This window comes from Calliopsis andreniformis, chromosome 1, assembly GCF_051401765.1.
Source record: "Calliopsis andreniformis isolate RMS-2024a chromosome 1, iyCalAndr_principal, whole genome shotgun sequence".
Taxonomy (NCBI): Eukaryota; Metazoa; Arthropoda; class Insecta; order Hymenoptera; family Andrenidae; genus Calliopsis; species Calliopsis andreniformis.
In genome coordinates this window covers 13222859-13250751 of record NC_135062.1, presented here as the reverse complement: position 1 = coordinate 13250751, position 27893 = coordinate 13222859, and the positions used below count along the sequence as shown (strand labels likewise).

Below are 27893 nucleotides of genomic sequence, written 5' to 3'. Positions count from 1 at the left end.
CTGTCGGTCGACCGCGGTTACCCGTTCATCGACGCTCGCGGGCTGCGTCTCCTATTCTCAAATGCTCTTATGACCCGGATAGTTGGTGTTCGGAACGATCGTGGGGTTCGCGGCGAATCGAACGCAAGGCTCGGGCGGCGAAGGCGAGGCTCCGCCGTCCTCTGGCCTCGGGGCTGGCGCTGGCACGTCGTTCTGCACGTAGTGGGTTAGCCTAGTGGGCAGAGAGCCTGCGTTCAGCTGGTAGAACTCGATCAGCTGTAGGAGATCGTAGAACTTGGTCACGCCCTTGTCCAGAGTGTACAACCAGCAGTTGCATCTTTCGTCGAACACCTGAAAAGGAGCCTCTAGTCAGTGTCGAAATTTACGCTGCGCGTTTTCAAGCGTTTATCTATTTGAGTGAGTCACCTCTGCGAATAAGAAGTAGGGGAGGAGCAAAAAAGACGTGAATGTGCAACCGTTAGTCAGCTAAATTTACTTCTAATCATTCGCTCGATTTATTTTTGTTTCTTAAGGTATGTCTAGACTGAGGCAACAACGAGGAACTTTTTATCGCTGTTTCATATAGCCTGAACTGTCGCTGCTTGTCGCTTGCCTTCACTCAGAGCAATAGTATCTATTCCTTAGATTATACTGCTTCAGTGTGGACAAAATGTATCTAACAGTAGGTGTTCCTTGGAAACACACAGCAAAAAGAGGCGACAAAATGTTCCTAGTTGCTGCCTCAGTTTATACACAGCTTTATACTACTTACAGGCTGAATTTGCGCGTGAAACACCTTGTCACTGTACTTGTACGTCAGTACATAAGCCCCCACGTTGCTCTTGCTCTCTCGGACCAGAAAGACGCTAAATTGGACAAATAATCAGAGATTACAAACTAGAATCAGATATTATAGGGTTTGCTGGAAACTAGTCGACTCACCCATCAACAGAACCGTGGTCTCTGATGATAGCTGCGGCGCTGTCCCTCTTCAGCCCCCTGTGGAACCATGGCTGAAGAACGTGGATGCCGTCATCGAGCCCATGGAACCTGACCATCCCACAGCTCGGAGGTGTTCTGGAGAATGGCCTCCACGTTCGGCGCCAATTCATGCCTTCGCTTTCGGCGATGTCCTTGGCCTCCTTTGGATCTTCTACTATCCTCCCGACGCTTCCAGTGAAGTCCATTGCCACACGGGACCGTATGGATTCCTGCCAATACAGTGGATCATGAGAAATGATTCAACTAGTTTCATGCTTTCCTCATCAATTGTCTCCTTCTATGAATGGAGACTCTACTCGCCTCTCCGTGGTTCTAGAAGTTAGGGAGGTGACCACAATTTCGTCAGTGCTTTCAACCCATATTTGATTCACCAAATAGGTGCTTAGACACATTGCAAAACGTTTGAAACGATAGTTTGGCGAAACTGCAGTCACCCTATCTTATTACTAGAAATGGGTACGATGGGAGCAATAAGTTTTCTATGTGTTCTTTAGAATGAGGTGCTCAGCTACAAAGCGGAGGAAAATTGAAGGGGTGGTTATCGTCTGAGGGTAATCTGGAGCATTGATAGTGGTATGGTAGAGACTTTCCCAAGGAACCCAAAATTTCTAAGCATGCATTTTTCGCAAGCTTAGGATAAAAGGAAATTAGAAGGATGAGACTTAGATAAGAACGACTCAGTTTGCTTCAATCACTGCTCTTCAGTCCCCTGCCTCGAGCTTCACGTTAACAATGGTGTAATTCGGTTTACCGAGTTTCAGGGGGAGTTCACAAATTTTCCCAAAGCTCAACTGCAATATCCATCTTCTTAATCTTTGTCTTATTTCGATACCTACAACCACCCCTCAATTTTCCTCCACCTCTAGTCAAACACCTTACATAAAACAGTGATCTTTCCCCCCATTTCTGTCTACTAATTTCTCATCTACTTTCTCAGGCCTTCCTTGCCACATCCCTAACTATAACTATGTGTCTCTTCGGTTGGCTAAAACCAATCTCTTCGGTTTCAATAATCAATTACCCCTTCCATTCTCTATACAAGCTGGAGCAACACGACGCCTCGAAAGAACAGCGAACCGAAGGACCGATCCGCAAGCTCCGAGAGGGAGAAGTCGTTCAATGTCAAGGTTGCAGGTGCGCAGACGCGCAGAATCGAGCGTGCGTGCGGGGGCGCCGCGACGCGTCGCGTCTCGCAGTCGACCGATCGAGAGCGTCCACGAGCAGCGCGCGTTGCGAGTCGTCGAGCTGGGTCGAGCAAATGAGTGGGCAGGCGGCCAGGCAACGAACGACGAGAGAGGGGAGAGGAAAAGTAGGAGTGCATCGTGACAGCGCAGGCGCGAGTTTCATCCGCGTTCGAAACCGCGATACAGTAGCTTGGCTATTAGAAAACTTTGCATTAATTCCCCTCTATGCATTATCCATTCCGTCGCGGACGATTCACGACAGTTCGCGACTGGCTGATTATACAGGGTTGTACAAATGTGCAGGGTGATCCTGTTTCTAGGACAGGGTTTCTCAACAAGACCATATGAACCTTTAGGAGTCCTAGGAGTTTTAGGAATCTTCTAGGCCATGGAAAGAAAGGAAAAATGGGGATGAGAAAAAAAATGGAAATAGGAAAAAAGGGAAAGGGGGCTGTAGAGGTCGCCTACCTTCAGCAAAGAGTCATAAGCTCAAAATTGGTTGAGAAACTCTGCTCTAGGAGACTCAAAAACAGTGCCAAAAACATTGCAGCGGTAACTTTGCTGTGATCTAAGAGGCTCACAAGCTTATATTTATGTACCCACAAGGTATATATGGGACAAACAGAACTGCATGCTGAAGCCAAGTAGAAGGATAGAGATATATGGAAAATGTATGACACTATCTCTTTCAATGGCCCCTTGGGTTAGAAAGGTCAGGGAAAGAGACAGAGATATATCTCTGTACTCTAATGTTGGCTTCAGGAGCCTCTTATCGTAACTACACTCAATGCCCCATATACAACACCTTATACACAGTATATGTTAATACTAGAACTTGACATCAGAGCTGGAAGAGTCAAAATAACCCGTCTGCCCCAGTGGCTCTAGTGTCAACTGAAAATGGGACCTCCTATCGACAAATCCTAAACACAATGGCCCGACTAAAGAATCACTCTGCAAAACTGCGTACACAGTATTTCCACGATATACTGTTGTAAAATTCACTACAAATTGAAACTACAGTAGCGCAGTAGAATTTCAATAGAGTCTGGGTTCCGCGTTGGAATTCTTGCCTAATGGTGCGTTTAAACCAAGCAAGCAAACGCTCTTTTTTCTCCCACCTCCAGTAAGATTCATTTATTATGAATGGATAAAATCGACAACTGAATGAGAGAATGGTGTCGCTTGAATTTTGCTTCAGTGGGGAAAGCTGTTCAAATGAAAGAGGGTTGGATTTAAGCACGCCATAACAGGTCGAGATTTTGTTCCAGAATAAAGCTAAGTCTCAAATTGCTTTCAATAGGTCTAGTTTACGCTGAGCCTCAAGATAATGAATACTGGAGTTGGGTCACTGTGATCTAACTGTAACAACTCTATTGAAATCTAAGCTTGCAATACTATATTCCGACTCTAAATTTCAGAGTGCAGGAGTTTTATTAACAAAATGGTCTACAATGAACACGACTTGACCTGAGAAACACGTCTAACCCAATAAATTTGCCATTAAAGCAGAGGAGCCTGTGTCAAGGAAACGCCGTATACTCCTCATTCTTTTGCGAGCAACGGTACCAAGCGCCCCAACGCCTCAAAGTCAAAGCGTTCTCGCTCGAACCGCGGTGCTTGCAGCAGAGGCTTGGCAGAGGAGCGTTCGATTCGTTGCATCGCGTGAACCACGATACGCGTCGTGAATCGTGTAAAGCGGGCTTGGTAGAAGAGAGGCAGAGCGACGCGGCGCGCGCGTAGCCCCTGGATGATCGATAGCCGACGGCGCGTAGCAACAGCCGACTGCCTCGAGGTTTTTGCTCGATTTTCGAAACTTTGCCCCGACGCTCTCGCACTGTTACCTTCCCGTGCTCCCTCGGCCCCCCCTTTTCCGCATTTTCACGCGACGATCGCGAGGAGGCTCCGCGGCACGACGTGGACACCTCTCGTTCGCTCTTTCCTGGCCGACAGGACCGACGGAAGGCGGACTCACGTTGGGCACGTTGGCGTACTGCTCCCTCTGATGTTCTCCATTGGACTGCTCGCACTGTCTGTTCTTGAAGGCTCTGTAGTTTTCCCTGAGCTGCTTGCCATACTGCGACAGAGATAAAAACGGTCGATTAATCCCTTAACGACCATCGTGTTAACGCGAGCATCTAGACTATTATACAGAGTGGTCTTACTATTGTAATAGGTAACTGGTGGTACAATCGATCAGGGGCTGATTTTACATAAAAGAAATAAGTCGAAAACGTAGAATAATATTTTTTCGTATGAAAGAAATTGTTGTTGCCTACTCTATAGAATACACAATTCTATTCTTCGAGCTAAATTTCTATTTCCATAGACGATTTTCTCGAAAACCAAGCCATTTTTTTGTGTAGAATCACTCCCTGTTTGGTTACAGCACCCAGTAACCAACCACCCTGTATAAAGAAGTACACTTGCTTCGGTTTTTCAAGGTAAATTTTAAACCTACTAAACCGATTTCTAAAATTATTTCACTATTTAAAAGGTTACTTCTTCCCAAGTGACACAGGCTACATCTCATCTGGTTTCAATACTCTATATCTTTATGCAGTATCAGTCAATTTACGACCTCCACGCAAGCGAAGTTGCGGGCAAAAGCTAGCCTATTATAATCGTTCACTGCCAACCACGCGCCAGCGCGTGATAAGGATATTTCTCAAGCTGCCGAGCACGCGCCATCGCGTGAGACTTCTGTCTTAAGTTAATAGGGTGCTGCACGACTGGCAGTTTTGAGAAATCTGTCGTTTCTGGTCGGCAGCGAGCGTGAAGCGTTACGAAAAAAAGCAGTCTTTAAGGGGCTGCATGTTACTGGATGTATATTTCGCGTTGAAGGGTGAAACGCGATGTGACGCGGGTAAGGTCGAGCTTCTAGATACCTTGGCGAGTCTCATGGCCGTGAGCCAGCAGATGTAGGACTTTTCAGTGTGGAAAGTGACGATCTTGAGGCCGGACTCGCCGAGAACCGTGCTTTCGGCTTCGGCGTTGCTGGCTGGCCTCAGGCAGATACCCCAGTCGAAGGGAGAGTTGAAACGCTTCTTCGCGTCCGTGATCCTGTACAGCTCGTAGTCCGCTAGATGAGCGAAGCTGATCTGGAGATCGGCCTTCTGCAATCAGCGAATCGTCTCGTGAAGCTTCTGTCGTTGTTAGGCGACGAGACTGTGGAATCTTTATGCATTTATGGGAAATTTCAATATGCAGAGGAGTGTAATCGCCATATATGCAAAAATGTGTAAAATACGGAAAATTGAATATACGTCATAATATTTAAAGAACGACACTCACACTCCTTTAATTGCAGTTATGGAAATGGGAATTTGCATAAACATCAGGAGTCTAGTTACTAGCCACTTAATCAGGAAAACAGAACTATTATACAATATTCTTTTTCTTTTATTTATATCGTTTCGAGTTTTATCATTTAAGTATTATCCAATTTTCCTTATCTTGAAACAGAAAGTACCGTATTTTAAAAATTCAAATATGTGCATTCGATAAGCCCTCGTGAAGAGATTCATGAGTCATCGTACAATTGCTTAGCACATCTATTGCCAGGTAATTTTTTTAAATTTCACAATTCAGAATGTTTCATAATTCAGTAATACACTTATCACTTTTAATCCTAACTCCATCGAGCAAGTTAGCTCGTTAAAAAACGTGAAAGAGTTAAACACCAGTTAAAATCATTTGCAGCAGAAATCGTGTGAAATAATTTATCAAACAACTTCCAAATAGAATGTCGAACTTGTACAAAATTATGCACTAAACTCTAATCTAACTCAATCAGATAATTACAATCTAGTCTCACAGTCTCCCAACGATCGAGTATCCTTCGAGGTTACAAAGCATTCGCGTGTCTCACATTTTAGGAATGGGGAAAAAAGGTAAGAGGAGCAGCGAAGAGTTAAACACGACAGCGTCCCTTTGGATTGACGATGGGAACAGTAGCGATTAGAAGGCGTCGAAAAGCGTCTAACGTTCTCCAACAAAGGTGTATATTGTGCTATGGTCGAGGCTGGAACCGGTTTCGAGTAATTTCAGAAGCGCCTCGAACAGCGCTGCGATGGAAGGAAGACGACCAGCGAGAAGATCCGCGAGCGCGTCAATAATTTCGCGGTAAATTTCGAATTTCAGCCGCGCCCGATCCGCGCGTGCGTCAATGACAGATCAATGTACAGGAGACACCAAAATACCAGACACATTACTAATCTAAATAACACTAAATCTGATATGAATCGATAAGACCTCTCACAATTGCACAATTTCAAAAGACAAAACACAGAAAGGCTAAAATCACAGAAGCATTTGGACATTTCCACACTGTTCGAAATATATGAAATATCTACACTCTCCTATTTGTACTAACTGATAATAAAAGTTATTCTCATCGGTACTCGCAAACCTTACATAATCGTCTGAGATGAGATTTGCAGCCAAAATTATATCAGAATTTGGCGCATTTTACATATTTCAACAAAACGTGGAAATGTCGAAATGCTTATGTACAGAGATATCTATAATTTTGCATCGTTCAAAGTGTACTTATATCTAACGCAGTATTACCAAACAGAAATATAAAACAATTATTCTAAGCTATTCTCTATCGCAGACTATCGTTTTCTATGTCCTCCATCGAAGACAATGAGCATTGCTAAGGCCCCAGGTGCCAGACAAATATGACCAAGTCAGTGTCATCTCGCTAGCAAGTGGCGGGGAGCATGTATCGGCCTGTAGGCTCAAGGGTATCGTTTTACAAACCACACGAGTGGGCCTGAAGCGCTTCTCTATGTCCGTTCCACCGTCTATACATGGCTGAAGCCGTCTGGGCAAGATGTAACACGGGGAGCCGGGGATGTACAGGAATGGCGGGATGAGAGAAGGATAAAGGCGCCTCGGAACAAGCGGATCCGACAGAAACGGCCGATTGCAAATCGGACGTATGTGGGCCATGGCGTACTACAATTATGGTAATAATACGAGAACGCGTAACGGTAGGCGTCCGTGAAAGGAGACGAAGAGGCGAAACATTCGGGAATGTCCCGAAGACAGGACTGGGGTCTTAGAAAGGGCGACCACAATTCGGGGACGTGAGTCAGAGAACAGTGGTGGTCAAAAAGAGATTTCTAAAACGAGTACAGCAGAACGGCGATCAGTATTTAAAACACCGCGAGATTTAAAACTGAAGCGTAGCTGTGGCCCCTTCAGGGCTACTTTCGTTATTTTTAATGAACTAGTAGTAAACCATTATCTAAGGCCCCATCGATGCATTACTCTGTTCAGTTATGAAGGTGAGCAGTATACACTAAACATATTTTACTGCTAGTCTGCAGTAAAACGAGACATAAAATGTTTAAGATTATCTAAAAATGCAGAAAACTCAGTTTCACGTTTTTCTGTAGTTATTGCCTTTCTCCATAGTTGGACAGTACTCCTGCTGTTGTCACGCTCAATATCCATAATATTGAGTTAGAAAAACTGTGAATAATTCAGGGTCAATTGTTAATGTAAAAAGTTTCCACTGTACTTAAGTTTAATTCTAGGCTACACTTGTGCTGGTGCTGCTGATTAATTTCGAGGAATTCCCTCATTCTATGTAAGAGTGAAGAGGGTGCTTGTTCTTAATTAACCTTAATGCCTCCTTTTGACCAACACCGTACTGCTGAGACCTCCATCATCCAAAGACAGATTGATACCGAAATTCCCAATAATCCTGTTATTCCAAGAATTTGTTAAAAAAAACAGTAGTGCAGAATTCAAATGAATTTCCACTGAAAGGGGTAGCCAGCCTACATATTCGCTATAGTCTCGCTCACAGAGTATAATCGCTTCAAAGGACCATTCATACAATCAAAATTCTTCTCAAAGACGGAGACTGAAGTACAGTAGTTCCAAGAATATTTCAAAGACACAAACTCATAGCTAGACAATTTCTACAGAGAAACCCTCCCATCACAATTACAGAATTATACTAATCCTTAGATGACCAGAACCTCCTCTCTCGAATTAGTCAACCATTTCCTCTATTCGTAAAATTTATCACAAAAAAATATAAAAGGATTTACAAAAGACCTTTAATTCTGCTTCAAGCAAGTCTTCACTCAGATTTTTTTCCTAAAGAACTAAATATTCTTCCACATCCTGCATTTGATCCTAGCAGAGATAACTCAAATCATACTAATTTCTTTAATTCATCACTAGCATCAATTCTCTTCGAAAATCGACTTTTCCCTGAAAATGAGAGACCATTACAATAATAGTCTTCTATGAGAAAAATGGTGTCCCATTGGGACTCAAGTGACTCCCAGGCAAGCTTGAATTAAAACTCTACCAAAGAAGTATAAAACAAAAATCTCCAAAATAATTTCAGATGACCCTCAATGAAACAGTCTACCAACCCTACCAAACACCAATGACACAACAGTATCAGTAACAATTCGAAACGACTCGATCAACCATGGGTTAACAACCCCGCCAAAGACGCATGGAACAAGAGCATCTGGTATCTGGCGTAAAAGGCGCAAGTTTTCGTCGGGCCGCGATAATCTAGCGTGAAAAGGAAACCCTGCGTGCGCGCGAATGCAGCGGGATGGTCGTTTATTGGATTCGTTTTAATAGAATTTACACGGGCCTCGTCTCGCTCGGTGTCTCTCGAATTTTGCGCGCTTTCGTCGCTGGCACGCGTCGACGCGCCTGTAGGAATCGCGTTCCTGATGATCCAAAGCGAGCATGCGGCACGAACACGTCGGACTGGGCACCGTGGAAGGCGCAGGCACCCTACTCACCGTGGCTTATATAACGCTAGCGTTTCGCACGGGCAAAACGGCCGAACGAATTCGCAGAAGGGACGTCGATCGCTCCGTGGATCCCGACGACGAGGCCGACGGTGAGCGGGGCTGACGGTGCCGATGCCAATATCGATGCCGATGACCGTCGACGGGGATAGCCAAGCTAGAGGGAAAGAGAAGATAGAGAGATACATAGAGAGACAGTCAGATAGGCAAATAGATTAAGCGAGCGTTTAACGGGTACGTTTGATCGAACGGCCAGCTTCGAGTACAGAGAGGGGAAGCTGGAGGGTGGCGAGCGAAGGGGAGGTGAGAGAGGAGTGGAACGATCGCCCTCGAAGAATACCCTTGACTCTGAAGATAGGGTGAGCTGGAGCTCGAACTGCTTTGAGATTCTCTGCAGTGTTTCACTGAATTTCAAGATTTTGGGAAGTTTGTCACGCTCGAGCATCGACAATCGAGCCACCGAGAAAAATTTCAAGGGTAGAAATAATAGATTCAGTATAGTAATTATATCTGAGAAATGATAATATTGTTTGCGAATTAACTGCTATGAGTTATTTCTTAGATATGGTTACTGTATTGAAGCTGTAAGTTGTGTGTTTGAAATTTGGTCGGTGGCTTGGTTGGTGATGATGGTTGAGCGTGATTGATCACTAATATTGTGAACATAAGGGAGTCTGAGAAGAGGAGAAATGCCGACGCATACAGCAAAAGAAGAGTCTAATGTAAGGACGTTATTGGAAAGTTGGAGAAGTCTGCGAAATTTCAGTCAGGAGTATTAAGAGCTTTGGTGATCACTGCGTTAGTGGATCTGCATATTTAGAAATCTACCTTGGATCTCATATGAACAGTGATTTCGTTCGGATCAATGAGTGCTGGTTTACGAGTTCAAGGGACGAAGAATCGACTAGCTGAATCAGGAGTTGAAGCACGTGTCCCATGGAGATCTATCCAAGAATAGGAACAAGCGATCTCGAAGCGATTTCTCTACGCTTGATCTCGACGAATCGACCTCAGTTTTCCACTTTTCCATCCCAGTCGCTTTCAACTCGCGCAAGCATCGTTCCAACTTCAACCAAGGAATACTACATTCGCTACGAACTCCCAGAAGACTTCATACACAAGTGACACAAGCCTAACTAATTTCCCTTGAAGAGAGAAAGAACAAATAGCCTCTAAAATTACGTTTACATTAAGCAACTTTTGGTCGAGAAGCCGAGTTGATCAACCCGAAGTCGATCAAAATTGTCGTTTCAACTTGGTTAAAATTAGGTTTAGGCTACGACTATAGTAGTTACGTGTTCTGATAAACTAAAATCCTGACGAGTATGTCCTCACAATTTATTCTACCAGCGAGACAAGTTCAGACATCCTCAGAACGTCAGTTCATCAAAAAACGCAGCCAGTGTAACTGCAGCCTAAGGCTGTCCTAGCAACTATGCCTGAACTTGCCTCGCTCGTACAATAAATAATTCAGACATGTTAATCAGAACACCAGTTCGTCAGAAAACGCATCCACTGTAACATCCACAGTCTCAAATGAACAATTTTGATCAATTTCAAATTCATAATCTCGGTTGTCCAACCAAGAGTAGCCTAGTCTAACCGTAGCTTAACACACTGCACCTGGAGACAGTCCACAGAATCGACTTAATCTATGCTTTCTACCGGAACAGAAGGCTTCCCCAGCACCCCCCAAAAAGAGCGCCTGCAATCCCATCGACAGGAACCTCCGCGGAGCTATTCCCCCAGGCGAAACGGTTCCGCTTACCACGGGTGTCTCGGGGCGACGAACCGAGCGTGTCCTGATCCGATTCGGCTTTCTCGCTCGGAACCACCGGCCGAATCCTTGGGCCCCGATTTCTCGAGCCGGCGTGAATCGGCAATATCTTGACACATGCACCACGTCGAACTTCTACCCGTTACGCGACACAGTGTTCTCTCCGCTCGGAAACAACGCCGACGTGCCGTCGCGGGCGGATTTCATCTTCCTTCCTTCCCTTCCTCTTCTCTTCCCCGCTCGGAGGAGAGCCAGGTCCGCGTTGCAGCGGTGCCTACGTCGACGCGAACCGGGAGGAGGAGAACCAGACCGCAGGTCGACTCCGCGGTCGCTCTACGACTAGCACAGCACTCTCTCGACTTCCTAGCGATCCAGTCCTCTGAACAGAGCAACAGAGCTAGAGGGTGAGCCAGTTGAGTGTAAGCTCTAGCTGGTTGTCGGGGCAAGCTCGGTTCCCTGGTGACGGGGTAGCACAGATAGGAGTCTTGTAATGTCTCTAGTGTCTATGGACTCTGTAGTCTCTTTAGTCTCTCCTTCTTTCAGAGGAAGTCGATCCTCGGACAGGGCCAACGCGACACCGATCAGACTCTAAACGAGGGAACCGAAGAGGACTGTGCCGAGGGGGGTAGGAGGCGGGCGCGCGCGCATCGCCTCCCAGCGGTGTCGGGACGACAACTGACGGAACGCGGGTCTGGCGGTTCGCTACTCGCCGGTACCCTCGTGCACAGTGTCGGACAAAGATCCGAGGATCGCCGAGTCGAGGAACGAAAACGGCCGAGCGAGCCAGTCAGCTGGTCTCCCAGCGGCGGCAGACTGCATCGGACGTGCGCCACCGCTGCGCCGCCTCCTCCGCCCCCTGCCTTCGATTACGGTCGCTCACGAACTTTCCCGAATCAGCTGGCTGCCCGAGCCCTCCCTTCCCCCGTCGACTCTCTTCGCAGAAGCTCACGGAGCCGATTATTCGTTCTCTGGCTTTTCCCGTTCCTCTTCTCTCTTTCTTCAGCCTCGTCCCTCTCCCTCGTCTCGCTGCTAAGCGCGTTGATTGCCCAGCGACCAGGTTCACGGGAGAAGGGCCACCTTCGGCACAAGTGGACGTCGACCGAGGAGCGTAGGATTTTCAAGGATCGTTTTTGATCCAGTGGATGATTAAAGGGTGGCCTGGAGCGCGAGCAAAGCGGCGATGTTTAAGGCGCACTCGCTGGTGAATGCTACCCTCTTCTTCCGTCTCCGAATTTTTGAGTCGAAAAACGTGCATGCCTGCGACGGAGAGAGGCAGCTCCTCGAGAATTACGCGGCTTCGCGAAGCCTCGCAAACGCTGGTAGGACAGGAGGAGGGAGTCGCTCGGCGTAAACCGCAGCAGCTCGGTCCGGGTTTGAATAATAACGTATCATTCCGTCTATCCTCTCTTGCTGTCTTCTTTCCCTCCGACGGCTCTTCAAATTCGAAGGCGAAGCGATGGAGCTTGGCTGAGCGATCTTGGGGACTGTAGGAGGAGGCTGGAGGATGACGTGGTACGACGAGTGGTTGTGACTGTGGTGAGGTCCTCGGGGAGGCGATGGGGAGCTGTGGACGAAGGTTATGGAAGTATTGTTAGCTTGAGGAAGTAGAATGGATGAGGAGTTGTGGGGATTTTAGTAGAACTGCAGGATATGGGTCCTTCAGGGTTATAGTAATCGATAATATGGGTAGCTAGCTGGGGAAGGAACTTATTTTTTCTGGATTTCTGTTAATTTGAAGCTTCAGGATGGCAAATAAGTCTTCAATTCTAGAAGACTCATTACTTATTATCATTAATAGACAACATTGTCGACTGAGTAAATATTACAAATACTGAAGAAAAGAAAGTGACGCTGAAGAAAATCTTGGACACCTCTTTCTTCAATATTTGTCACTTTTTTTATACTTTTTATAAGTATAATTACTATATAGTAAATTAAACTTTAACTGATAAAATATTTTTCCAAACTTCATTATTAATACTCTTCACGAATAACAATTGATAACACTAGTTGCAAAGTGACACACAAAACAATGTGACTCAATTGAAGATTACTGGGACTCTAAAAGAGCTATCAATTACCAGATAAGAGAACTACCAATAAATATACAATGCCTGGGGAATGGCAAGACCCCACAAGAGCAATTAAATACTGTATTGATGTTAACAAATAACAATAGTAATCCTTTCGCCATTTCTGAGACTCTGAATAAACAAAAATCAAGAAAAAATACATTGGTTCCTTCCTAACCTTCAACTAACCACCGCTACACCCATTATTAGAAGCCTGAAGGACCAATATCCTGCTGTATATCTCGCCATCGGCTATATCCACAATGATAGTATCTAAAATAACAGTAAACTCTCTCTCAAAAAAATGAAAGAAGTAAAGGAGTTCTATGCAGCTGGCTCATACGAGTTCTCCAGACGATTTCAAGAGAAGTCCTATATGACTTTGCTCGATTACGCGAGAGCTGACTCGTCAAGATTCGCGAGGGGCCAGAGGGGGGGCCACGGACAAGAGGAGAGGCGGCGGCAGTATCGGAAGGGATGGGACGGTCGTGTATTTCGGCCGGTGGCACTAAAAGCGATGGTTACGCGTTCGGAAAATCCGCGCCTTTTGGTCGAGCGCCAACAGCCAACCGCGCGCATTCTACTCCAAATACTCTAACCCACTAAAACTCCTGTAAATTTGCGAAACGACACGCCGGGGAAGATCGTGGACGTACGTTCTCGATTTTTCCCTCGCGGCCACGCTCACATTAGCGCCGTGAACGCGATCGATTGTTGGGAAAGCTACCGTGGAAGAGCGTGAGGAGTTCCTGAATCGCGTCGGAACACGAGAGCCTCGACTATCCTTTTGCGTGACCCACATCCACGTCCTGAAGCAAGGCGGAGCCAAGGGCTCGATCGAAACAGGTGGAAAGACAGATCGATTTCGACGCGGAAAGTCGCTGCTCGAGGAACGGAACACTCGATCGTTGATTCAGTGCAGCCTGCTCGACTGTCGGTGATTATGTACGCTCGAATCAATCCTAGATCATCGGATTACTCACCGGTGGTCGCTTCAGTATGCCGCTGCTCACCTGAAATTAAACATTAGACATTAGTTAAACATGTCTAGTTTCTGGATTAAATAAAAAATTCTATGTTAAATTAAATTGTTAAAATCCAAGAGAAATTATATTGCGTATTTGATTCACGATGATATAGTGTTTTCTTCATATAGGCTCGATATTCGCTGACGAGTTTGTAACGTGGAGGAGACTTTCAAGATCAACTATGATCCCACTTTGGTTTCATTAAAAGTGGTGAACGAGGCCACTATCGCTCTAAATAATTTCTCAATTATAGTGAACGTAGTCGCGAGATTCTAACGAGGAAACACTGTGTTCGAAACGATTCAAAGCTTCTCAGAGAGCATCGCTAGCTGTCGCGAACACGCACCCTCTTCTCTTTGCACTTGCCACCTTGTCCTCCCTCGCTGTTCCCCTCCCTCTCATCCACTCTTCTTTTTCCGTTCAGGGTGTCGGGCAAACACAATACGTTTTCGCAACGCGTAATATTACGACGTCCGTTACATCCACGTCATTGTTCGAGTTCGCGACGCGTAACGAACTGCTCGCTGTTCGTATTCGCGTTCTCTTCGTCTTCGTGAACGCCTATCCTCGCGATCCTAGTTACAAGTTTCGGCAGCCATGTGTTGACCAGCCTTTCGGGGAACTTCGATGTATCGTTGGAGGAAGAACCAACTTCGAGACCTTCAGGAACTGGATTTACCCACCGATAACGCGTATCTAATATTCACTCGCTATAGACACGCAAGAAGCTAGCAGAGAAGAGTAAACGTATTGAAGTGAAGTTAAGAATCGCTGGCTCATTTCTTATTCAGAGATGAAACTAAGAAAAGCAAGGCATATGTAATATTCACTCGCTATAGACTCGCAAGAATCTCACAGAGAGCAGTGAACACCTCGAATTCAAAACTTTATGACTCTTTAGATTATTTTTCACTTACAGATGCAACTAAGAAAACATGTAACATATACCTAACGCCTATCTAGAGCAAACTCGCTATAAACTCCTAAGGAGCTCACAGAAACTAGTAAAACGTCTTGTAGTCAACACCGATCCATATTTCATTCCCAGATGAAGCTAACAAGACCTAAAGAATCTCAAAAACTAAGAATAATCTTCATCCTAGAAATCTAGATCCCTCATTACACACCCCAATCGCATCAAACAGATCTCCTACCTAGAGATACACCTTCGTACCTCAATGAAACTCACCCCCTATATTAAATATCAACAATAACAGGCCCCAGTTTCTAACAAGGTCTCCCACAAACCTCTCCCTCCCCCAATCTGTCATCGTGCCAAACAGCAGGAGACGCAGCACCGACAGAATCGCTCGCGAATTTGCAAGACAATGGATCGAACAGGCATCAGTGTTCCGTGCGAGCCCGCGAAAGCAGAACGGCCGAGCCGTCTCGCAAAAGGGCTGCATTCGAGCTCCTCGAATTTTGTCCATTTTCGGAGCATATCCGGGAATCGAATATCCGGTTGTCGCCAAAGCCACCGTTCCGGAACCGAGCACGGTTTCGCGTGAGAGCTCGATGCCCGATGCTCGGCTAGGGCCGCCGCGGGGACGAGGGAGAAAGCGAGATTGAGAGAGAAAGAGAGAAAGAGAGAAAGAGAGAGAGAGAGAGCGAGAGAGTCAGGTTCCGCGAGCAACGTTCTCGGCGCAGGTGCGATACACCCGACGGATACGAGCCTGTTACTATGTCGCCTCTTCCACCGACCTTTCCGTTCCACGATCCGTCCGACGCTCGCGGGCCTGTCCTTTGCTGGGCGTTTCGAGCTGTCGAGCAAAAATTACGGGCTTCGAGCGATCGTGCGCGTACCAGAAGCCGCGAGCGAGGGGACAGAGGCGGGAAGTTTGAGAAAAGAAGGAAAAGAAATAGGGGACGACAGACGGAGGGATGTCGGATCGGCGAAGTACTCGCGTCAGTGTCACATCGCTTCACGTGCTGTTACATCATATCACGTGAATTCACGCGACTTCGTTTCTTAATTGACTCACCATTATATAATGGGTTTCCCTCCTCGTTCAATTTATCGCATTATTATCGTTACCGTGCCGCCTAGGTTATGCAAGGCGAATTTATACTGTTTCGCCGGGGGAGCTTATAACGAAGGGAGTACCGAGGGTAGAGTTCGCTTAGAGATATAGGGTATTAAATAAGTTAAGGGGTACAGTGGAAGTGTCGTCTGAATAAGCAGACAACAATCGAGGACCTGCAAGAGGCTGAAGCTCTTATCTAATATTCCTGTCACTTCACTTGTCCCAGTGCCCCAAACATGTTCGATCCCTTTTGCAACTATATTTCTGATTCAACTATGCCTACACGAATTTGGATTCAGGGGAAAACCTGCACGCCCCGTATAGTATAGTGTAGAACCATCGTCCACGGCGAGGATGACGACGCCGACGATGCTGATAGCAACGACGAGAGCGATACGGAACAGGCAAGGGAGTGTAGCGGTCGGACAGAGTGCAAGGAAGGGAAGTGGAGTGGAGCGAAGTGGAGTGGAGTGGAGCAAAGTGGACTGACGAGGGGGACGGGTGAGGGACGTGATGAGAGAGGGGGGGGAAGAGGAGAAGGAAAGGGAACAAAAGAGAAAAGAGGAAACGCGAGGCGGAGGAAGGAAAGAGAAGCGCAGGGAGAAGAGGAGCAGGAGGAGGCGGAGGAGGAGAGAAAGGAAAGAGATGGCGGAGGAGGAGGCAAAAGGCGGGTCGATGACCCAGGGAGCAGTGTTCCTAGCAGAATAGCTCTTTTGCCGACGCGAATGTGTGTCACGCGCGGCATACTCGTTTCACCGTGGAGTTGGTTCGCGGTGACGCGCGCCCCAGCGTCGCATCGCCTCGCGTTACGATTCCTCTCGTTTTACCGCGCGCCCCCGCCGCCCCTTCCCACCTTCCCTTCAACCTCCGCGAGGCTAGGGTCACGCGAACGTTGAAATCGGCGAGCCTCGTCTTTGACGGACCTTGCTGCTCCGGTAGGAACGTTGCCATTGACGTGAATATTCCAAAGCTGCGTACAGAGCGAGATGGAATCGCTGGAAACACTGTTTCTTGGTAGCCGAGTGACTAGAGATATAGTCGTTTAACTTTTAACCCTTTGACGCGTGACTACAGTCGCCTAAAATCATTGAAAACTGAATAGTCTACAAAGGGTTAAAAATCGAGGTACAATGCTTCCAGCGAGTGTATCACAGTCTATACGCAACTTTACAGGCAAAATGTTTGAATGGAGTCGCTTATAAGATTCCTAAACGCAGAAGATCCCTATTCTCTCTTTCCTATTCCTATTCTCCTAAAAACAAAGAAGAGTCAAGGAAACGAAGCTTCTCATAAATAATTCCTGTAACCCGGTTTTTGTATATTGTACGATCCGTTTCATAACTCGCGGGCCTGGCTTCAGGGTTGAAGGTGGGACGAACGTGAAATGAAGAAAAGTGAGGAAAGTAGGTGAAACGGAGAGGAAAGGAAAAGGAACGGTCGCGGTGGCCGAATCGGTGTGCCCGAGCGGCGGAGATCGCGGCAAAAACGCATCGGTGAAAGCGGCTACGCGAGGAAGGTTATCTTAGAAAGGTGTACGACTGACCTGCGCAACGCCAGCGCGTTGCCCGCTCCGCCGAGCACGCGTCCTCTTAATGCGGCCACGCATGGCTTGGCCATCGTGCCTACCAAAGGAATAATACCGTTGACGTACAAAACATCAAGCTATAGCTCAAGCGACGAGTACTTTCTGAGAGATGAGTCATAGGTTACGGACAGCGCTGCAAAAAGCGCCACTGAGGGGAGCTGAAACGGCGGTTCCACCTTTGCTCCTTTTTAAAGTGGGATTTCCTGTACGCGATCAGTGTTTGCTCGCTATAGACTCATGGCCACCTGACGAGTTTATAGTCAGGGACACGTTTTTAAGGTCAACTTTCATATAGCCGCTCATTATAACCCTCCTAAAAGTGTGACTCTGAATAATATTCAGCAGGGAGTTTATAACGAGACAATCTACAGGAAACTCCACCTTTAGAACACGTGCCCACCTGATGTATTCAAAAGTATTCTTAAACTGTGTATAAATTTACAATTTTTACAAATTTGACTTTCGAAAGCAACGCGTAATACTTGTACTCGCAGATGTACAAGTACCCTAAGGGGAAAAAAGTCCATAGCTAACCTTCTCCGCAAGATAGAGCTTCCGGTCGCGGAGCTGCATCCACACCTTTCTCCAGATATCGTAGTATCCATTTCGTATCCAAGCCAAGCTGAACAATTCCGGGCACTGGCTCTCATCTTGCATCAGATGGGTCTGGAATATCAGAAAGCAATCGCTGGTCAAAAAAGGCGCGATCGAAACATCCTTTGTATCCGACCACGTAAACATCGATCGACTTCGACGTTTTCTACTCACTCGCAAAGCGACCTCCGCGTCGATCACCTTCCCACCCTCCCCAGGGATCACCGCTGAGAGGGTTGCCATCCCGTCGGGCAAGAATTGCTGCAGGCTAAACGAACGATCAATCTGCCTCGTCGATCCACTTCGACCGATGTATCGCGAAAAATCGTTCCTGTCCATGAACTGCTTTTCCAATCCATCGAACACTCGGTCACAGTCGCTCCTGGTTCTGCCCAACTTCCGCCACTAAACACGATAATCTTGTTATGTTAAGATCAACATGGAGACATGCTTGGAACGTGATGAATAGCAAAAAGCTTTTTATGAATTTGATGAGTTAGGGCTATTCGTAGAAAATATCGCTTTTTAATTATAATTGATAACTTAGATCCCTCTTAGACCCGTGTATCTATTGAACGATTTATGGAAAGTAGCAGCAAAAGAGACAACAGCAACCCCTAGCGATGGATAAAGGAACAGGTTTCATTTTTATAATCACGGTCGATAAAGTAGGTCCCCGTTTCTTGAGGTTATCAAGTTACTCATGGAATCTGCGTCGTATCTAACGAAAGCGCGACAGCGACAGCGAGGAAATGACAATAATGCATGAGTATTCAGAGATCAAGGCTAGAGGTTCCTTAATACTACGAATCTTTGAACCTCGCTACGTATGCGCGTTCCTACTATCGTCTCAGCATTAATTAATTAATTGCCCGATAACATCTTTATCTGCGTCACATTAAAATGATTCAAACGTGGGGAACAAAAAAATACAGGCGAGATAGGATTATAGTACATAGAGTGATGGAAAAATGAAGCCTCGGTTGCCACTAAGTTCAATTGAAACTATTTATAACGCGTGTGTGGAAAATACGGACGAGTCTAGATAAAATTTTTGTGCTCACCGCTGGCTTCAGGAACAGCTCATACTTGAGGAAATCCGTGCGGAAGTAGAATTTCCTAACATGTCTGGAGGCGAATACTTTCATCTCGTTGTACACAGCCAGAACGTCCTCGTGATCTTCCAGGCTACGTTCTGCAAAATCAATGTGCGGTATAAATGCTTGTCATCGATCGATTTTTCACGTGCAAGGTACTGCGACCTGTAATCGCGTTACCTGTGAAAACCGAGCTCGAGCAATGACTGTGTGCGCGAAAGTATAAGATAATCTGCCTATCCTATACCTCATTTATAGTCGCAATTTAAACGGAATAATCAACATAAGTCAAGATGGAATTTTTATGCATGTATCACTGCATACAATATCTGGCATTTTACTGTATTATGAGACAGACTTTTCTCGAACAAAAATAATTATACGGGCAAAATATAGCATAGCATCTGTCTCCAAACGTGGTTCAATTCTAAATTCACCGATAAAGGGACCTAATACCCACCGATTCCCAGTTCAGGCCAAGTTTCGATGATCGACCAGGATATCCCATTTACGTTCCTCTTTACTTGAAGAAGCTGCGACAGGTCAATGGCACGGAGATTTTTTTCGACGAGCAAAGTATTATATGTCTCGTCATCGAAGTAGAAGCACAATTCTTCTGCCTAAAAAGGGAATATTGATATTTATATCTTTCGTAGAGGCTTCAAGGAGACAATGAATACTCACTTGCTTGCCATCACCATCGGTCTCGTCGTAATAATCGTCCCCGTCGCCGTCGTACCTTATCCCCGATAAAGGCTGCGTCCTATCGAACTCGAAGTCGTTCGACCTGGTCCCTAGACGCTGGTAACTTCCTACTCGGGCAGCAGCTCGCCCCGAAAACGCGGGGCTGTTGTCCACGCACGCACACATTTTCGGCATCCACTCTGCAAACGTCCCAAGAAACGCGGTGCGATGGATCAATCGTTGCCAGCAACAAGTGCGCGTATCCATTAACGACTCACGATCACTCAATGTCATTCTACGATAATTGGGAGACTGTTCACAACACAATTCTAACTGCATATCTTTGGGTAAATTATCAGCAGTACTTCTATTATTGCGAGTGGAAATGTGGTGGTTTCAGGCGGGAAAATTTTAAGTTCTGGAGATAGAGTTCAGTTTGAGCTTTTAAGTAATATTTTGTATGCCTAGTAACACCTAGTAGTGCCTAGCAGTACCTAGCAATACCTAGTAGTGCTTAGTTGTGCCTAGTAGTACCTAGTAGCACCTAGGTGTGCCCGATATCGCCTAGTAGTACCTAGTTGTACCTAGTTGTACCTGGTAATAGCGAGAAATACCTAGTAATACCTACTAACGCGTAGTAAAGCAAAGTTCCTATCACTAGTATCACTACGTACTAAAAATATTGAGACCCTCCAAAGCACTATTTCAAAATATTGAACTCAATTTGCCCCACGTGAATAACCACATAACAATAACACGATTTTTCACACAGAATCACCACCTTCCCACTTGCACCAGCGACTCGGACAACGCGTCACTCCTCGCCAGAAAGAAGAGTAAAAAGCAGCGTAACTATGTAGCGATCGTCAGTTGATTCACAAGAAATTCTCGAAACTCTCCTGAGATACGTGAGCGCGTGATCATCGATTCCCTTTTTCTTGCATCATGTGCCACAAGAAAGTAGAGGAGGCACGCGCGCGTCCACCAGCAAGGAAGGGAACACAGGAAAGAGGGGAGGTGTCGAGACGTGTTGGCACAGCAAGTGCGACAGCGATGGTGAAACAACAAACCCACGCTTGTAGCACGTGGCGTGTGCGTAGTAGCTGTTCGATGTGAACGACACGATCGGAGGACGGGACGCGTCTGGAGTCTGGACAGGGACGCGAAGAAAGGGAATGAGAGAGACTGTCCGTCGACGAAGATAGGATCCTTTCAGTTATTATGCAAAATAGGGTCTACCTGGCGGATTTTAATGACCTTAGGATACGTTGTGAAGACCAATATCCTGAATCACTTTTTCAATGACCATTCAGATTTGTGTCTTGTGAGTTAGGTCTGGGTTAGATTTCAAAAATGCACAGGAAATGAATTCGAGTAAGTCTAAAATGTTTGAAAAATGCACACAAAAATATTTGTAAGTTAGGTTCCAGCTAAATCTAAAAAATACACACAGAAGTGTTTTGTTACTCACGGTATTCGCCTTCATAATAAATCCCCAAGTGATTGAAATCAGTGAATTGTACTGTATTTTATAAAACACCCAACAATTCGCGTTTCAAATGACAGACACCTTGCAGAGCGAGCCAAGATGACACCTCGATCGAGCGTAGCTACATGCATTTTACACACACGTAACGGATGTAATTCGACAACTGGTATTATCGAAAAGTAATGCGATTAATCGCGAGAAAAAGGTCCCTGCATTATTGTGATACCAGTGATGCGAAAGAAGACAATAGCAATTGTCGCAACAATGTTACTCTATCGTAGGATGGCCTAGAACTGCGCACGATATCGATTCTACATATTTTCCAATCGTAAGATCGATGGAAAACTTCCTCCATTTATAAATGTGTTTAACACAAAGTAGTATAACCTTTAAAATTCTGAACCTCATTTTCGTCTCATGAATTAGCTTCTTCTATTCACAAGGAAATGTTCCACCAAGTCTTCTTTTCTTTGACACAAAATCGAATACAAATTCTATTTCATAGACTTGAACTAAAGCATACACTCAATTATTCAGAAGATACGTGACTCATATAGTTTTTTTTTTAGCCACGAACAAAGGAACCAACGAACAAACCTTTTTTTCGCCATCTTTAAAAATGCCCTCGACACTATAAATTTACTTGCACTACTCGAACGCGCGAATTTCAATTTCAGTATAACCTCGAACACCCCGAAACCCAAAAATTCAGTTTACCTGTATAACCATCGTTCTGTGGAGCACGTCGCGGAATATTATGTGGGGCACCATAAGGAATGCCGTGTGGCGTGCTTCGACCATGGTTTACCGGATGCATCGCGTCAAATTCTTCGTAAACAACGGCCAAGCACAGATTATCGCGTACGATGAGACGACAAAGCAAGCAGTACCACAAATAATTAAATAAAATTGTTCGTTACGATTCCATTGCAACTGCCTTCGAGGGTGATCACTATTGCACTTTCGTATATGAGCCAAGAAATATAACTATCGCGATACTGCACGCAGAACCGATCGTTCCGTAGGCAAACGCAAGACACACGTGAAACATCCCGCGCGGGATTCAACAACCTGCCAGTTGGTTCGACCAAGGGAGGCGCTGCGCGTCTGGTGTACCGCGCATACGCACTACGCGCCAAATCGACCGTACATAAAACTATGATTATTGCAGTGGCGCGAAATTAAGAGCAATTTCAAAATGTTTCAAAAATAACTATTACATCAAGATTCTTGCCGAAATAGTTACCTAGAATCTTTATTCTAAGTAAATGTTATGAGAAGCCTGCGGATTTTTATGGAAATGTATTTTACCGTGGATATTACTGAAGAAATGGAAACTAAATAGAAAAAAGGTTCGCCCTTCGAGTACCGCAATTTGCGCTTTACTTTTTATAGACTTAATATTCCTAGTATGCTGAAGTTTTAGTACAAAAATGGAAACTGAATAAAAAGTTCTTTGGCTTTTCAGGTACTATCACTTGTATTTTCATTTTTATACGCCTTATTCTTCAATGTTCACTCGTTTTATTTTCTCCGAAAACACCTCTATTACCACGTATCTAAACGAATAAACCGTTGTTTATGAACTGTCCAACTCGAATACTTTCCTCTTACCCTACGCTTTCCTCCCTTTCTACCTGAGTTAACGGACTCGTTCCCAGTCAAAAGAGGATTATACAGAGACATTGTAGGAATTAGAATAGAACGGCAAATGCAGTGGGATAAACTAATCGCCTGTTTACTGGAACATAGCCCTCGGTCGGAGCAGGTAGTGCAATTATGAATTTTCCGTCACTGAAGAATTGCTAGGAAACCCCTACAGCGACTCGCAAATTCGTTCCCATGTACTCAGAATATTACTGAATTCTGGAAACTACTATATTCTCTATCTTATTCTTAGCATTTAAATTCATCTCTTATCCAGTCCCCATAATTTCAATGCAAACTATAAAACAGTACTAAAATTCGAACACGTGAATTTAATAATCCTTCATGAATAAATTCTCGAGCCACTGTATCTACTATCCATGTCCCATGAGAAGTCTCCTAGGAAGCATTAGAGGTAAGGCTATCCAGAGGACATCTCATGGAACACGTACAGTATTCTCATCTCTCGTTTCCCAGACGTGCTGCTTGGACCCCGAGACTCTATCGATAAGTTCACTTAGACTTACTGCGAATGTTCAAGCATCGTCGACGAACCTGAGAGAGCCAGGTAGCAGAGGCTTCCCTCTCGCGAGCCGCGTTGCTGTAATTCGCGAGCTCCGCGCAGCTCGCGAGAAACGCCGCGCTGTACGTTCTCCGCTCGCTCGTCGCCTCGACGCGATTCTCGTGCGTCGTTGTCGACATCGTCATCGTCATCGTGGTCGTCGCTGCCGTCGACAGAGTCAGGTCACTCGAGATACCCTCGCTCGTCCGTGACTCTACCGTGTCGGTGGATGATTTCTCTGCGCGATTGAGGTATCCTTCATCTGTAGGACGCTCGTGAACTATTTTCGAATGGTCCTGGTTAGCTCCTTCGAACGTAGAGGCGGTCATGTATGTGAATCTTGCTACCATATCGATGCCCCTGAAACAGAAGAGGATGAGGTCACTCTTGAGGGAATAAAAGAGAGGGAAATTTGTATGGCGTGCTGAAGTACTTGGTACTCGGTAGGAGAATGAATCACAAATTTCTTCAGGAAGAGTAATTCAATACTCTTGATCGCGGGATTTAAACATATTTTTAACAGATATGAAGGAAAATATCCTACACTTGTTTTTAAAATTAATTAAAACTGATTCCATGTTAACTTATGTGTGGGGCACTGTAGTTTCATTTTAATAGTCCCAAGAATTAGACGAAGAAGGGACTGAAAGAGATTTAACAGCGATAGCGATGTATACTCATAATCTTGTCTAATTACAGTTCAGCAACAGGTTCTGTAGATCATAAAGACCTTGTTTCACACATCATTTAATGAATATGGGATGCATTGTGCCATGGTTCTATTTCAAAGAATCTTTCTGGTACCACAATTTACATCTTCCTTGGCACAGTGCTTCTGTAAGTGAAAATCCTCCTCCATGAAGGGATAATATAATCTTCTTCTGTCTTTCTAGACTGTGTATGCCTGGCAGAGTTTGATAATACGCTATGGAATATCTTCTCGCTGAGAAACAAATATTTGTCCACCGATAATCTTTGATTCAGCCTGTGAAGCTTCCATTCGAAGAGCAAAACATCCCCAGATGTTCGGTGAATCTCTTCCATGCATAGCAGCGGGTACACTGAGTTGACCCTACAAAAGCTCATCCTTTCTGGATGAGTCGTCGAGTAACCAAGGAATATTATTTTTAATTCCCCTTGCTTCCACCTAAAAGATCTCTCCACAAAGTACGGAGGAGCTCTTCGAGGGCTCAGCACTCACCTTTGAACCTCCGCAGAGTCGAAGACGTTTCGAAACTCTCTTTCCCAGTATCCTCTAGCAAACACTTATGAGTTATGATCCCGAGCTCGGTTCACGTTCGCGCTTGACACGCTCAAGATTTACCACTTTCAGCACTGAAGACGCGATTTCGAAACGGCGACGATCGCGAGCGAACCGCCGTGACGAACAGACTCCCAAGAGATCGATGACGCTCGCGGTCTCAGAGATTTCTCATCGGCCGTTTTTTATATGATTACCGAGACGTGGCGAGGCTAATAAAGGTTAACTCGCCTCTAAATTGACGACGCGTGTCTAAATTGGTCGCGCAAAGGTACGCATCGCTCACGATGCGTGTTTGAGCACTCATCGGAGATCGACACTTAGCTGAAATCGATGGGTCTAATCTGGGAAATCGGGGACCAGACAATATGAATTTAACTGTAGCCTACTCTTCTGATTCTAATTCTGTACTCTTTGATGTCTCGAATATCTCTTTTAACTATAATTTTATAACTTTTGGAGTGTCTGACCTTGAAAATATACATCACAAAGAATCGATCTCGCCTCCCTCTCTTTCCCTTGCATCAGATTTATAGATGATCGATCATGTAGGCGGTGAAAGTCAATTGTCCCAAATTAAATACAGGACCTGTTGACCAGAGACAACAGTTTCACTCTCTATGACAGCGATAATGAATCAAAGGGGAAGGCTCAAGAAAAGGGAGATGTAATCGCGAAGCACATGCAACGAACCCTGGATAAGAGATCCTGAACTTTGGTCTGTGATCCTTTAAAGAAAAATGAAAGATATCCCATATATAATGATATGACTACGTTGACGTTAGTCTCCTGTGCTGACAAGTGGACGACAACCTTTAACACATTCGAGACTAGTATACAGGGTGTGTCCAAACATGTAGGACATTTTTAATTAAAAATTCTTTAAAGGATAAGTCCCACATGGATAAGTTCCAGTAAATGAAAAAAGGTCATATGATTCCACATGGCGTGAATCGTCGAGCCGAGCCCGAGCCGAGCAAATATTATACAACCAGCTAAAAATCGGAAATACACAATTAGAAATGATAAAACACTATCAATACGTGTTTTGTCGGGGTAATTATTCAACTCAGCTCATGCTCAGCTCGTCGATCGCGTAAACGAACCTAAATACGTTCGCACCCTAACTCAGTATTCCAGCTATCACTATCGTCACGCTCGCGAAACGAGCAAAAACGGTAATTGCTCGCAGACAGAGCGATCCATCATGCCGTTCTCATGAATGAATCGAAGGCTATCCCGTGACAACAAGCGTCGCGAGAGGCTGAAAACGCAGAGTCGTAGCGCGTGGCACGGTCGCGCGGATCGCTTGAATTGCCGCGCGCCTCGCGGAGCCCGAGTCCCATTGGCCGTCGCGGGAACGACGGTTCCGCGGTTCGTGCCGTCGACTTACGTCACTCGAAGATACTCGACCGCAGCTGCGCTTCGACGAGCTCGCTTTTTTTCTTTATCGTTATCGCCGTTCCCACGATTTTTCGAGCGAATCGTCCTCCTTCTGCATCGCGATTACGCCGCGGAACGCTCGTCGAACCCGCGGTCTCTCTCCCTCAGCCGCTCTCTGGCCCTTCCTTACGCACCTTCTCTCCCTGGCGAAGGATGACCAGGATGTGTCGCGCGATCGTCGAGGAAACCTCTGGCGCTGATGACCGCGAGCGGACGCGGACGCGGCGCGGACACGGACGCGGTTGCGCGCCGGTGATTCGTGGTCCGCGAGCGGTGCGCGACAGCCGCGATCTCCGATGCAGAACTGACGAGGATCGCGACCGACCGATACCAGGCGAGCTCGCGCCGCGCCGCGCGCCGATCCGCGATCGCGCGTCACCGAGACGCCGACGTCGACGCACCGCCGAGACGTCTGGACGACGCTTTTCCTGGTCTGTCTGTCTGTCTGTCGCTTGGCTCGCGAATGCAGCGATCGCTGAATCAAATGTCTAGCTTGTCTCGATTTGTTAACTCATTCGCAGCGGATGACGCGTGGCGCGTCACGATGTTAATTGCTATTTTCCGTTTTTCATGAGTGATGTAAGGTAAATGTCCCATTATTGGTATACCAGGCGAACTCGAGGCCTGGGTACAGAGTAATGTTTGCGTGCACAGGACTCGAGTTCGGATGGTACTCTTATAGCCCACTGTGTCTCAGTACCTGAGCACTAATGCTACTTTTATTTCATTTTAAGCAGTCTGATTCTAAGAATTCTGATATAACCAATAAAAAACGAAGGAATAGTATTGTAAAATAGTGTATATAGCTACTGAGAAGTAGTTCAAGTCTCGGTACATGCACTTTTCGGTTGGCTACTTATTGAGACATCTAACATCTTTAGTGTGCAGGTGTTGAGACATCTGGCTTACTGATACGTCGATCTTTTACTGGCAATGAGGTCTTGTTGGGCCGAGTTTAGGCCCAGCACCCAACTGCTCTCGTTGCGAATGCGTTAGGCTCGATGCAGACGAGCGATTTTTCACTGCAAGAGTGTACAAGAGTCTATCTTTGCTATTTTCAACTGAAAAGGTAAGGAAAAACATACGATCATGTAGCGAAAAGACGCTCGTCTGAGGAAAGAAACTATTACAGTCTTCAGTCGATATAGTCTCGCAATCGGCGAGGGTCTTATAGAGTGTAATAGACACGTTTCTGAGGTCAATCAATGCGTTGACCACTAGTGTTAGCTTGAAGACTTAGCTTGAGACTCAGAAAAAATGGGATTAATCTGTTTCAAGCGAAAAGATTTGCAATATTGAAAGTGAAGCTTACTCTACAATGACTGTCTTCGAACTTCGAACGTTATTGAATAGCATTACTTGCACCTTAGTGGAAGTCAGACTCAACTAGATCACGCTATAAGAATTGTCATATAACATGATAATTACAGGCTGCTCGCGAGAATCTCTATCCTCGCCAGAGTCGCTACAGTCGCGAGATTCGAACGTCGAGCTTTGGAGAAGCGGCTGCGCGAAAAGTCAGGACCAAAATAGCAAGACCGGCTTCGTCTAAAATTATTTGCCGACCAGTTAGGAACGCTCGGTGATACTCTTCGCAGCTTTTCCCATTTCCGTCAGCACTTCAATTACTACCTCTCAGCGATACCTTCGAAAGTAACACAGAAA

The 27893-nt window shown here is 45.7% G+C and overlaps 1 protein-coding gene across 3 annotated transcripts; it reads right to left on the bottom strand.

Annotated features, from left to right (window-relative positions):
* Positions 1-10: 10 nt before the first annotated feature.
* Positions 11-26510, bottom strand: LOC143188612 (growth factor receptor-bound protein 14). 3 transcript variants are annotated; one of them, XM_076392958.1, is made up of 13 exons: positions 26363-26510; positions 23490-23884; positions 19827-20026; positions 19603-19762; positions 19110-19240; positions 18220-18450; positions 17986-18117; positions 13798-13827; positions 5054-5281; positions 4141-4242; positions 922-1190; positions 752-845; positions 11-330 (listed from the first exon to the last, which is right to left on the bottom strand). In XM_076392958.1, the coding sequence occupies exons 2-13, from the start codon at positions 23872-23874 to the stop codon at positions 58-60; spliced, it is 2235 nt and encodes a 744-aa protein (XP_076249073.1). In that variant the 5' UTR covers positions 23875-23884; positions 26363-26510; the 3' UTR covers positions 11-57. The 3 variants fall into 3 exon arrangements, with proteins under 3 accessions (XP_076249073.1, XP_076249063.1, XP_076249083.1); XM_076392948.1 differs by lacking the exon at positions 26363-26510 and adding an exon at positions 24726-24837; XM_076392968.1 differs by lacking the exon at positions 26363-26510 and having other exon boundaries at positions 23518-23629.
* Positions 26511-27893: the final 1383 nt, after the last annotated feature.

Bases quoted from the DNA above. Each gene is read 5' to 3' on its own strand.
- LOC143188612 (XM_076392958.1), bottom strand. From the start codon at position 23,874: ATGGTAGCAAGATTCACATACATGACCGCCTCTACGTTCGAAGGAGCT. The intron at 20,027-23,489 runs GTAAGTCTAAGT...GGACGTTTGCAG, and splicing joins ACGATGCTTGAACATTCGCA to AGTGGATGCCGAAAATGTGT. The intron at 13,828-17,985 runs GTTAGCTATGGA...GTTTAATTTCAG, and splicing joins AGCTCTATCTTGCGGAGAAG to GTGAGCAGCGGCATACTGAA.